Source organism: Gopherus evgoodei, unplaced genomic scaffold, assembly GCF_007399415.2.
Source record: "Gopherus evgoodei ecotype Sinaloan lineage unplaced genomic scaffold, rGopEvg1_v1.p scaffold_37_arrow_ctg1, whole genome shotgun sequence".
Lineage (NCBI taxonomy): Eukaryota > Metazoa > Chordata > Testudines > Testudinidae > Gopherus > Gopherus evgoodei.
The window spans coordinates 1,296,813-1,309,029 of NW_022060049.1; the positions used below are offsets into that span (position 1 = coordinate 1,296,813).

Genomic DNA, 12,217 nt, shown 5'->3' on the forward strand with positions numbered 1-12,217 from the left:
CTGATGAGTCAGAAGTGGGCTAGGGGTGACAGTTCTGGTTGCACAGAAGATTATTTGTCCATTACCCTGATTTTCCTTTTAAAAAACCCTAGGAAGTTACAAACCAAAACATGATGTTGAATGACCCTTATTAAGGTTGCAAAGTGAAGCAGTTGAAAGTCAGGAGATGCAGGTTTTACAATTGCTGTGCTCCTGTCATTTGGCCCTGTTGGGTATGTGCATGTTAGTACAGTCTTTAATTTCATGATCACATAGTGGGTTTTCTACAGGACCCTGCCTTATTCAGGGCAGAGGCTGGACCCGCAAAAGCACAGAATTAAGGCTGCACAGGCACCCTGCTGTTTCCTAATGGATGGGTGCGTGACATGATAATCTACATCATGTTTGTTAGCAGCTTTCTTGTATGTGTCAGGGACTCTAACCCCGACGGCAAAGTTCGTTGTCTGACCGCAAGAGAGACAGGCAACACCAGCAAGGTCCGATCAAAAGCTCTTTATTGACAAGTGCACGCATCAATAGAGAGCAGCTCGTCTCCAGAGAGAACCAGCCCCCTCTTACATCTTAGTATAAGCCTATATAGACAGTTCCATCGCGTCATAAATTATTCACTGGAGCAACCCACCCCCTTCTTCTAACAACTAGAAACTAGACACCTTTAGTATACATGCATGCCTAAAGTTAGAGATGTAGGGGAGTTAAAAACAAACAAAGAACAAAACCAGGGAGTGAAAACAAGGAGGCTGGGAAACTAGGGCTCTTATCAGTTCTTCGAAGGAGCTGCCCGAACACAGCACATCTGGTACTATGCCAGGAATGCAGCTTCTCTTTTATCTCACTTTTTCCCAGCGCTTGTGAGACATGCTGCTGCTTCTCAGTGTTTTCCACTCAGGGATTACCCACAAACCTCTGTTAGCCTGACTTTGGTCAGGTTGGCATACCTGGTTTTGTCTGCTATATCTTTATTCAGGCCTAACAATCCCCCCTTTGTCCCTAGAGGACCATAATGGGACTCTTGGGACACATATTCATTTAACAATTGTACGCGGGAGGTTAGTAAACCATGACCCAAGGTCTGAGTGGAGGTCCTTAAAACTAAAAGTGTGATCAAGAGATATAGCATGGAAAACAACAGAACATTCTTAATAGCTTGTAAATCCTTGTCAATTAAGCCAGAGTGATTAACAGAAAAGCAACATTTTTCCCCGATGCGAGCACAAGCTTCTCCCTAATTTAGCATTCATGGCATTTAGCACACGTTTATTTTGCAAAGTTACTTTTGCTACTTCATCAGTCTTTCGTTGCAACTTTTGGAAAGCATCTATTAATGCATTAGCTGTTTTTTTAAGCTCTGCAGAAATATTTACAACTGCTCTCTTGAGCTTAGCCACCCACAATCCAGGAATGAGTGCACGGACAAAAGAGCGGAATTCTGTTTGTCTGACAACTAAGGGATTGGGGCACTGACTATAAATCAGTTAGGTATACCAAGTGGTCTAATTTCCCAGATGTTTCGGTGAATAATCCAGTTTCATGTGCATCCTCCCCATGGACCCGTCAGGATTCGGTATGTGGAAGCCCACACCCCCCGGTCCAAATGCTTGGAAGGAGCACTGTAAATGTTTACACTTCCACCCAGAAAGTCTTTAGTATATCTTCATGACCACAGATCAGATGGTACTTCTGATGTTTCTGTAAGGGCAGTGGGCCAAGTCTGGTACTTAAGATCACTCCGAATGGCCATTAGCTGGTCATTCAGGAAATTCTGAATCTCCAAACATACTAGATCCCACTGCAATGCCTTCCCAGCCTCAGTTATATTTAATACCATCTTTTCTTGGTGTAGTACTATAATACACCTGTTATTTAACTATTCTCAGGTACTGTCAAAAGGCATTTCCATTAATAGCATACATTATTAGTCACTGGAATGGTTTCAATACGGGTAAAATTTCTAGTAGCAGAACAAACTCTTTGGGTACTTGTTATTTAAAATCCAATTAGAGATATATATATATGCTGAAGGATTTATCCAAAACACAGGGCGCAGCCTGTAGAATAAACCCCAAAATCCAATTAATACCACATTCCCAAACATGGGTCCCACAAATGTCCTCCCACCAGTGTATAATTCTTTGTTTCTTCACCAGGGTCAGTTCTTAATGTCCTTTCTAGTCAGGAATTCCTGGACTTTGGCAATTTCAGTGGAGTGAGTGTTTCTTCTTCTTTCCCAAAACAGTCGTGGTGCAGCATCATATAGGGCAGAGGTTACTAGCACATAACCCTGTAATGACTTTGCTTTTTGTAGAAAAATTCAAAGGCACAATAGATCTGTCGGTGGACAAGGGAGAGGTTACTAGCACGTCACTTTGTACTTTTTCCCTACTGTCCAGAAGATACAGTGGAGCTAGAAGGAGAAATAGGCTAATCATCAGTAGGAGAATTCTCCTGAGTTGGAGGGGTCTTTTTGCAGTGAGAATCATGGGTCCAAACAGTCAGTCTTTGGCACTTCACAGCGGTGTTGGTAGTCATCAGGACTTAAGGGCCTTTCCAGCATGGAGCCAAGGCAGTCTTTTCGTTGGTGGACCTTTACATCAATCCCGTCTTCTGGTTGTAAGGAGTGGCAGGGCTGCTAGGGTCTTTGGGTAGTGATTCCTTACCTGTGAGAAAAGAAACTTAACACATTTCATTAGTGCCTGGCAGTGTTTTTCAGATCTCATAGCTGCATGGGCAAATTCAAGCTCTCCTTTTCCTGGTTGTTAACCAAGTCTTAGCTGTGAGCAGTGTCCTTGAATGGAGTCAGTGTCTTATCTATAGCCTGAGCTTGCTATTTTATTTTATTTTATTTTATTTTATTTTTTCAGTTAATTCATTCTGTTCTTTGTCCTTCTTTCCTTCTTGGCTTCTTTTAACCTGCAAAGGAAACTTTCACTTTTTACTTATACACCTTTTTCCCAACAATGAACACCTACGCATTGTCATTATACAGTACATTAGTCTTATTATTTAATGTATGCCACATATACCCTTTCACTAAAATAACTTTATTACAGAACTTTGGAGCAACAGGCCAGGACAAGCACACCCACTTTGAGGAGTTCACTTAATACAACCTGTAGTCCAATAGCTTCCCACCATCCCCAGCCCTCTGGCTAGAAATCTGAGGTAGCCAGAAGGATCCCATGTTCAATATGGGGAGTGGGTACTTTCATGTCTTTGATTTCAAAGACCTGTTGGTATGCAAATTTTAACAACAATTTTTGCAATTAACAATTTGGCCAATGAAGTTTCTTTTTCTTACTTAAGGAAATGCATTAGACTTTAATATATCACATTGTCCTGATTTATTTAAACACTTTGTATTTTAAGTTGAACAAAACAAGTATGTGCATTTTAATTTAACCTTTTTTTGCCTGATTTCAAACCAGACCATCCCATGAAAACACTAAACACAACAATTCCGGCCACAAGACAAACAGCACAAGACAGAACATAGAACACAAAACATAATTCCTATTGTGCCAGTAAATGCATGGTACGTTGAATGCTGTTCAGCTGGCATCAGTTTTCTCTGATTATCTGAAAGACAAAAAAAACAGAGGTCTACCCCTTCTGGGCAGTCAATCATTACTTAAAATAGACAAATACCCTTGTTGATTTCAGGAAAAACAGAGGATTTATCCCATATTTTATGTGTTTCATAGGCAGCCCAGGTTTCAGTGGCTCCTACCTTATCAGTTAGATAATTTGCATTAATACAGATGCTTTCTGGCTTGCTTTTTACTTTTAACTGTTGCTTTCAAACACTGAAAGAAAACATCACTACTTATAGTGCCCTTACAGCCTAATAAAATTTCAATTACATAGCACTATATACATTCTTCAGCTAATTTAACTAAATTCTAAATGATTGCAATTAACAATTTCTTTGCCTCAATTTATTTACAAACATTTCAAAGACACCAAGAACTTTCCTCTTTAGCATTTTTACAAAGTTCAACTGCTGTTTTCTTCAGCAACTACAGAGTTAACTTCTTACTCTCCCTTAAATCACTTGCTTGTCTCCCAACAGCCACTTTTATTAACTCAAATCACCATTCCAAGTAAGTCCTGGGTATTTGAAATCCCCATGCTTACACTTACTTACTCCTTCCTTCCACTACACCCTTAAAGTTTTCCAACCTGTTTTCCAATCTCTCTGTCTGTTGCCTGCCCGCCTGGGCCTGATCTTGCTTTTCTCACTGAACTGTCCCTTCCATAGGCACCAACTTGTTCCACTACCAGTTTAGCTAGGAGGGTGGGCTTCTCAACTAGCCCCCACCCCTCCTGGTCTCTTGCCTTAGACATTCTTACTTACAAAACTACCCGAGTCGTCCTTCATGAGGCTTGCCACCTGGACGAAGACACATGGCCCATTGGGCAAAGGCCATTTACTTAACATATAAGTTAAAGGACTATTCTTAGAGGGTTTACCCAGAGACTCATTCATCCGTTTGACACTTAAACAGAAAAGAGAATTACACAGAGAGCAGAGGGAATTACAGTCTAAGCCAGACTTTCCCACTTCTATACACTGACCGCTACAGGGGACGGGACAGAAGGATCTCAATTTCACCTCAGAGCTCTCTCGCACACATGGCTCCCACTCCGAGGAATTATGAACGAGAGGTTCAGTTCCGCCCACACTCCTAACACCCAAATGAACAGAGCAAAAAAAAAAAACCAACAGTAACTGGTTAAATAGAACAGAACCAGAACCAGATAGTGTTTCCTTATCCTATTAGGACTCACTTTTACTCATGCAGTTCTCAGCATATAACACCAACAGTACCAAGCAAAGCAAACACAAAATAACAAGGGTAAAACAAATAGATGGTATAAATTCTGCAGGGCTCCCCTCTTCTTAATTGCTCACCAAACTGTGACAAATTTCTGTTACCAATCTATCCCTCGTGTCAGGTGATCAGGCTGACACTACAGGATCGTTGGGGGAAGATAAAGAAAACACACCATATAACTGAATTTTAAAGCTTCATTAATAAAATAATAAAACAACAACGGAGAGTGTTGGGAACGCTCCCACATCACTCAGGAAAATATTAATGCCTCAAGCCCGAAGCTCCTTTCATACTCACACACGTACGTTCAGACTGGCCACTTCTGTGTATAATGTTCAGAGGAGGGGGAGAGGTGGAAGGGAGATTATCCTGTTTACAGCTCGTCCAGAATTTCCAACATGCTTCTGCTCTTGGGAGGGCTGTTCTCTTACACCCTGGAATCTCCTGCGGCATCTCTTTCAGAGATTCCAGTCCAGGTCGGCTGCCTGTGGCTTCTTTGGTGTCACCAAGCCACACCGACTCCAGGGTCACAAAGGCACTCTGTTGGATCTTACTGGACAGTTAAGCTTTGCAAATGTAATTTCAGTTCTGTAACTTGTATTTCCTTTGCTTCGCCTCTGTCTATATTTTTTCCTTCACAGCCAGCTGGGGCCGAAAGCAGCCCCTCCCTGCACCAAGCACAGTCCGCGCCGATTCCTGACCCTGAACGCAGAGCAACCCCCTCCTTCCATCCCGGGACCAAGATGATTTTTAAATTAACCCGTTCCTTATGTCTTTTTCTTTCTTTTTCTCTTTCCCATTAAACATTCTAGTAGCAATGCTAACTACTTTAGACAAACTTTTCCCTTGCGTACCATCTGGATGCTCTCTAAATCTCTTTGCAATATCCTTTGCACATTGTGACATGAAAACCATTTTAACCATCTCCTTTCCATGATCAGTTTCAGGATTTAAATTCCCATGCTTTTTAACTTCACAAATCAGTCGAGCACAAAAGTCAGAGAGGTGCTTATCTGGATGCTGAACACAAGCAGTCACCTTGCTCCAATTTGGAGTAGCCTCCCCTGCATCTCTAATACCATTCAAAACAGCTTTTAAAAATCCATCCAACTTTGTCTTTTGAGCTGGATTATTGGGATTCCAGTTAGGGTCAGTAATTAGCCAAGGTGCATTCAAATGAGCTGCAGATGTTTTTTTTACTTTTTGTCTTTTATCTTTTGTCATGAGAGTATCTAATAACTGATTTACATTTGCCCAAGTGGGCACATGAGTGAAAAAGATTGTGCAGAACATTCTTTCCACTGCCTCAGGATTGTCTCATAAGTGAGGCATAGTGCACTGCCAGTTAAACAAATTTGAAGTTGCAAACAGGGTATGGGTAAAAACCATCTCATGTTCCCCAGCAACCAGTAGAACCAGATAAGTTCTCAGCGAGGCTTGTCATATCAGGGGTGTCTCAGAAACATTCTCCCTCATGGAGTTAAGTAACCTAGTGGGGGTCCACAAGGGCAAGGACGAGGGCTGCTGTAGTATTGGGGGTGTTTGAAAAGCAGTCCCTGACCAAGTGTGCAAAAGGCTGGCTGGAGGCTGCACAGAGGGGGTGAGGCTGCCTGATTCTTCTGAAGATGAGGGACCATCACTCTGAGCTCCCCCTTGATTCTCCTCTGTCCCTGAACTGTCCCTAACCTGCTTTTGAATCTTTGCACTCCATCAGGGGGGGGAAAAACAGGAACAAAATTGTCCTCCTCCCGGTGCGGCTCTGGGGCATATGGTGGGGGATTTTTTTTACAAGAGCTCTCCATACAAACAGCTTCAAAAGCTATCCATCCCTCCATGGGTTCATAATTATACCATACAAACAAGTAATCCATTTGTCCCGGCCTAAGATCAACCAAAATATCCCTTAAGGAGTTCATCCTATCTGTGGAAAAGGTTTCACCCTCCGGCCAGTCTCTAGTCGGGGACAAATGAAAGGTAAATGATGGCCATTGGATCCAACACAGATTTCTCATCTTAAATTTAATTAGACCAGCTGTCTTAGAAATCTCTTTCCAATCTCTAAGTATCAGAGACAACGGGGCATCCCCCGGGCACTTATTGCCAACTTGTCCCATTTTAATGAAGGGACTCTAACCCCTCTTTCCCGGGTCAAGGTAAAGGGACTCTAACCCCCACCTCCCCGCGTCGAGCGCTTGCTTACCTCTCCGGGGACTCAAACACCTGGACTGGGACTCAAACCCAGGCTGGGACTCTAACCCAGACAACTTGGATCCTGCGCAACCCTGGACTGGGACTCTAACCCAGACCTGGACTGGGACTCTAACCCAGACCTAAGTTGTCAGGGACTCTAACCCCGACAACCTGGACCCTACTCAAAGGGTAGGTGGACGTTGCTGGATTTCTACGAGCTTCAGCTGGTTCACAGAACACGCCTTATCGCCAACGCAGAGATCAGATCACCAGGCAAGGCTCCTCTAAACTGGAGGATGCGCGCTGCGTTGCCTCAGGGTCCGATCCCCCGCCGGAGAGTCAGACGGGTCCCGGCGGAGTCGCCAAAGATGTCAGGGACTCTAACCCCGATGGCAAAGTTCGTTGTCTGACCGCAAGAGAGACAGGCAACACCAGCAAGGTCCGATCAAAAGCTCTTTATTGACAAGTGCACGCATCAATAGAGAGCAGCTCGTCTCCAGAGAGAACCAGCCCCCTCTTTACATCTTAGTATAAGCCTATATAGACAGTTCCATCGCGTCATAAATTATTCACTGGAGCAACCCACCCCCTTCTTCTAACAACTAGAAACTAGACACCTTTAGTATACATGCATGCCTAAAGTTAGAGATGTAGGGGAGTTAAAAACAAACAAAGAACAAAACCAGGGAGTGAAAACAAGGAGGCTGGGAAACTAGGGCTCTTATCAGTTCTTCGAAGGAGCTGCCCGAACACAGCACATCTGGTACTATGCCAGGAATGCAGCTTCTCTTTTATCTCACTTTTTCCCAGCGCTTGTGAGACATGCTGCTGCTTCTCAGTGTTTTCCACTCAGGGATTACCCACAAACCTCTGTTAGCCTGACTTTGGTCAGGTTGGCATACCTGGTTTTGTCTGCTATATCTTTATTCAGGCCTAACATATGTAATAATAATCAGTTCTGAGAGGTGTGAACTGCCCTGTCCATACCCCTGCATTGTTAACTCTGAAATCTAGTGACACCAAAACTGTCAATAATGTTAACTAGTTCAGTGGCTGCTGATCACCTTGGCAGAACCTTCCAGTTATCCTGGGGATTATGGGTGGAGGTAGGGTAGAACCATGACTCTGCCATGCCATCCCTCCCCCACACATGAGGGGTCAGTGGGGAAGGTGCCAGGTGGTGTAAGAAACGGAGCAGGTTGCAGAGCTATGGCCCATGGAAGCTCCAGGTCCCAGAATGCAGTGCTCCACCAGCATCCAATGGCCAACCTGCATTGTCAGCTGGGGTCTAGTTTGTGGAGGCAGCACTTTTGTATTGAGGCAGTTGTGCTGTCTCTCCCCTTCCCCAATCCAGCTGCACGTTGGCAGTGGCACCAGTTCCAAGCATGGCTTAAAAATTCTGCATGATAATCATGAGCAGTCGGTGGAGCCACACTTCAGGGAGGCTAGCCAGTGGCTCTGCCCCTTCTCTCCTGCCCCCTGCGGCCTGAGCCCCCTTCCCTCCCATGTGGCTGGAGCCCCCAGACCCCCCCTGGTGGCCAGAGCCCTGAGACCCCCTCCCCCGTGTGGCTGGAGCCTGAGACCCCCTTCCCCATAAGTGACTCCAGCTTGGTTCTCACTTGCTCCCTGCCTTAGGCTGTGCTTGCACAACCTTATTAAGCTTTGGTGCCTGGGGACCCCCCAACCCCACCCTAACCAAGCACCCAGGAACCCCTCCAACTCCCTCCAGACCTAGCACCCGCCAACCTCCCCTGCAAATCTCCCCCCAACCCCACCCAGACCTAGAACCTGGGACACCCCCAGTGCCCCCACAAGAGCTCAAAAGTGTCTTGCTTAAAGTGACAGCTGTGATTCGCCCATAATCCTAGGACTCTGGGAACTGGGGCTGTGGGCAGAACCCACCCACTCACCCTCCCCCGCCCCACTTCCCACTCATGGGAGTCCCCAGCTCTGCTCTGGCCACCCACATCCACACACTGCGATGCCCCCAGTGAGCGCCCAGCACACGCCTGCTTTTACAAAAGCTCCTTTTATTGCAGCTGCATGCTGGGAGGGGGGATCACACACAAAGAACAGGGGCACAAACAGCAAAGGGGTGGGGGTGCAGGGGACCTGCAACCTTGGTCCCTGTGTGGAAGATCCCCTGAAATCACTCAGCCCCTGGTCCTATCCCTATATGAGTGGGGCAGGGGAAGGGAATATGTGCAACCTGATGGGGAGGGGAGCTGGGAATGGGGGGGTTCTCTAGTCCCACATGAGCCTGGGAGGGACAGGCCGCACTCAGAAAGGCTAGGGACCCCGGGGGGAAGAGCACCCCTTGCACTCACTGGACCCCTTCTGCCTCCAGATGCAGGGAATGTGGATTGGGGGGCAGGGTCAAGTGATGAAGCCAAGTGCCTCCCTGGTCCCTGCTGGTAGTGGGGCAGGGATGGAACAGACTGGCCCCACCCCCCCATGGCAGCTGCCCCATTCCCACAGTCCCTGCTCCAAATATTGAGGGTGGGGGGAGTCCTACCTTGTAGCCTCTTATATTCATACCCTGGCTGTCTGTCCTTTCCAGTGACCCAGTGGTCACAGGAGATCCTGTCCCAGGGGCTGTGGGTGTAAGTGTGCCCTGGCTAGGGTTCAGAGTGAGGGGCTCTGGGACAGTAGATCTGGGCAAGTTTGGGGGTGTTGGGGCACTTGGCCTGAGGAGAGCAGAGACCTGCACTAGATCTGCTCAGTTCTCATGTGGAGGGGTGACCCAGGGTGCTAGGTGTAGGGGGGTTGGAGGGGTGCTCCCTTCCCCCTGGGCTGCTGATTCTGAGTAGGGTGAGGGGAGGTGTCCCAGGTGCTTAGTCTGGGTGGGATTGGGGGCAGGCAGCTGTCGGGGTGCCTGGATAGGGTTGGGTGGGGGTGCTGGGTTCAGGAGATGTACTAGGTGTGGTTGAGATGCTGGATATGGTGAGGAGTTGGGGCCTTGGGGGGCATCCTGGATGCCGGGTCTGAGTGGGTTTAGGAGAGTGGTTGAGGTGCTGGTTTGAGGGGGTCCTGGGAGCTGGATCTTGGTGGGATGGGGGCAGGAGGGTCTTGGGCACAAGGTCCAGAGATTAGTGAGGGTGTCATGGGGACTTTGTGTGAGTAGGGTTGGAGGTTGTCAGAGCACTGGGTGTGGGGAGAGTTGGGAGTGGGTGCTAAATCTGGTGGGGTTGGAGGAGTTCAGGGGGCTGGGAATGCTGTGTCTAGGGTGGTTGTCTAGTGGGAGGGGGGCTAGGTTTGGGGTGGCTTGGATGTGGGGTTTGGATGGTTTTGCGGGGTCCCAGATGCTGGGTCTGGAGGAGCTGGGGGGTCCTGGGCACTAGGTCTGGGGAGATGGGGTCTGGAAGATGTTGGGGGTTCCCAGACACTGGGTCTGGTGAAGGTCAGGGGGTCCTGGACACTAGGTCTGGGGAGGTGGGGTCTGGCAGAGGTTGGGGAGTCCCAGATACTGGGACCAGTGAAGGTTGGGGGGGTTCTGGACACTAGGTCTGGGGAGGTGGGGTCTGGGAGAGATTGAGGGGTGCCATGCACTGGGTCTGGGGGAGCTGGGGTCCTGACAGCTAGGTTTGGCTAGCACTGGGTGGGGGGCTCTTGGGTTTGGTGCTGGTGCTGTCCAACTGGCACTCCTGGATGCGATTGATCAGGGAGAAGTAATCATCAGTGGGGACGATGGGCGCATCTGGGGACACCATGACAGGGGTGGCTTCCGGAAGGGTCAGCTCCTCGCCCTCCTGCAGGGGCAAACAGAGATGTCAACGGTGCCTCCAATTCCTGCTGGCCTACATCCTCCCCGCACCCACATAATCCCCACCCATCTGGACCTACACCCACCCCCGCACAAATCATCCCAACCCATCTGGACCTATGCCTATTCTCTGTAGACCTTTGCCACCCCATCCCACCCAGCAGGCCTACACCCCCTCCACACACTATCCCCTCCCCTTAGGCCTACATCCACCCCCTTCACACACCATCCCCACTTAGCCGGCCTATGCTCACCTCCACACCCAGGGTTGTGAGTTCAATCCTTGAGGGGGCCATTTAGGGATCTGGGGCAAAAATCTGTCTGGGGACTGGTCCTGCTTTGAGCAGGGGGTTGGACTAGATGACCTCCTAAGGTCCCTTCCCACCCTGATATTCTATGACAGACATCATTCCTGCCCAGCTGGCCTACACCCCACCAATCCCTGCCCTGTAGGCCTATCTCCTGTGACACTGGCAGGCCAGGTGCCAGCTCTTGCCCAGGCTGCAGGCATTAGCTAGGAACTCACAGACTCAGTGATGGAGACCAGACCAGGTCACCCATATGTTAGCTTTGCTCAACATAGGGATTAGTTTTATAAGAACGTGGTTAGGGGTCAGACTTTGTGAAATGGTTGGAAGTTGCTGCTGCATTAATCTCACGTGCACTGTTGGCATTCCAGGCTATAAGAAAATATGTTTTGCTTTATAACGTTAAAAGTGTTTGCCCGGAACTTGTGAACTCAGGCAGGGAAACCACTTTCCTCTGCCATCCAGAAGAAACATCAAAATCATATGGACCATCAAGAATCATGGCAGTACAAAGTATTAGTTAATGGCCCTATCTGGGAAGTGCTACCTGTGGGCTTGGAAGCTGAGGCCATGTCCACACTACACAATTAAGTGGACCTATGTTAGATCGATGTACAGCCACCACAGTGATTACTGTTGTTTTTCATGTCCAAGCTACCTTCCTTCTGCTGGTGGTGTCCTTCCCTGGAGCATGTGCACTGACTTATACAGGTGTTTGTGCAGGGGGAGGGGGTGTGAGCAGCTGTGTGATCTGTGCGGAGCTGACAGGTGATGTAAGTAACACAGTTTCTACACAGACATTGCATTCCCCCTAACTGCACTGACCTAAGCGCTTCGCCTCTCGTGGAGGTGGAGTTATTAGGTCTGCAGTGGGTGACTTACATCGGCGGGAGCAACCCTGTAATGTGACACTTACAGAGGGGAGCTGCCTTCGTGGACCTAGCTCTGAAGTGCTGACCTGGCCTGAACGACAGAAATAAAACTGTTTCTCTAGCATTTTGTCTCGTGACCCCTTTCACACAGCAAGCCTCTGAGTGCCATCCCCCTATAAAGCAAGCCCTCTACTGCTGTCGCAGTCCCAAGGCTTGCCTTAGGGAAAGTGGCACTCTGGGTGAACTTGA

At 47.9% G+C, this 12,217-nt stretch overlaps 1 protein-coding gene across 1 annotated transcript in view; it reads right to left on the reverse strand.

Annotated features, from left to right (window-relative positions):
- Positions 1–9,055: 9,055 nt before the first annotated feature.
- PCP2 (Purkinje cell protein 2) overlaps positions 9,056–12,217 on the reverse strand; it is a 41,665-nt gene continuing 38,503 nt past the window's right edge. The window contains exon 5 of the mRNA XM_030545366.1: positions 9,056–10,774. Coding sequence (XP_030401226.1) covers positions 10,604–10,774 — 171 coding nt within the window. The 3' untranslated portion in view covers positions 9,056–10,603. The remainder of the gene's footprint in view (positions 10,775–12,217) is intronic.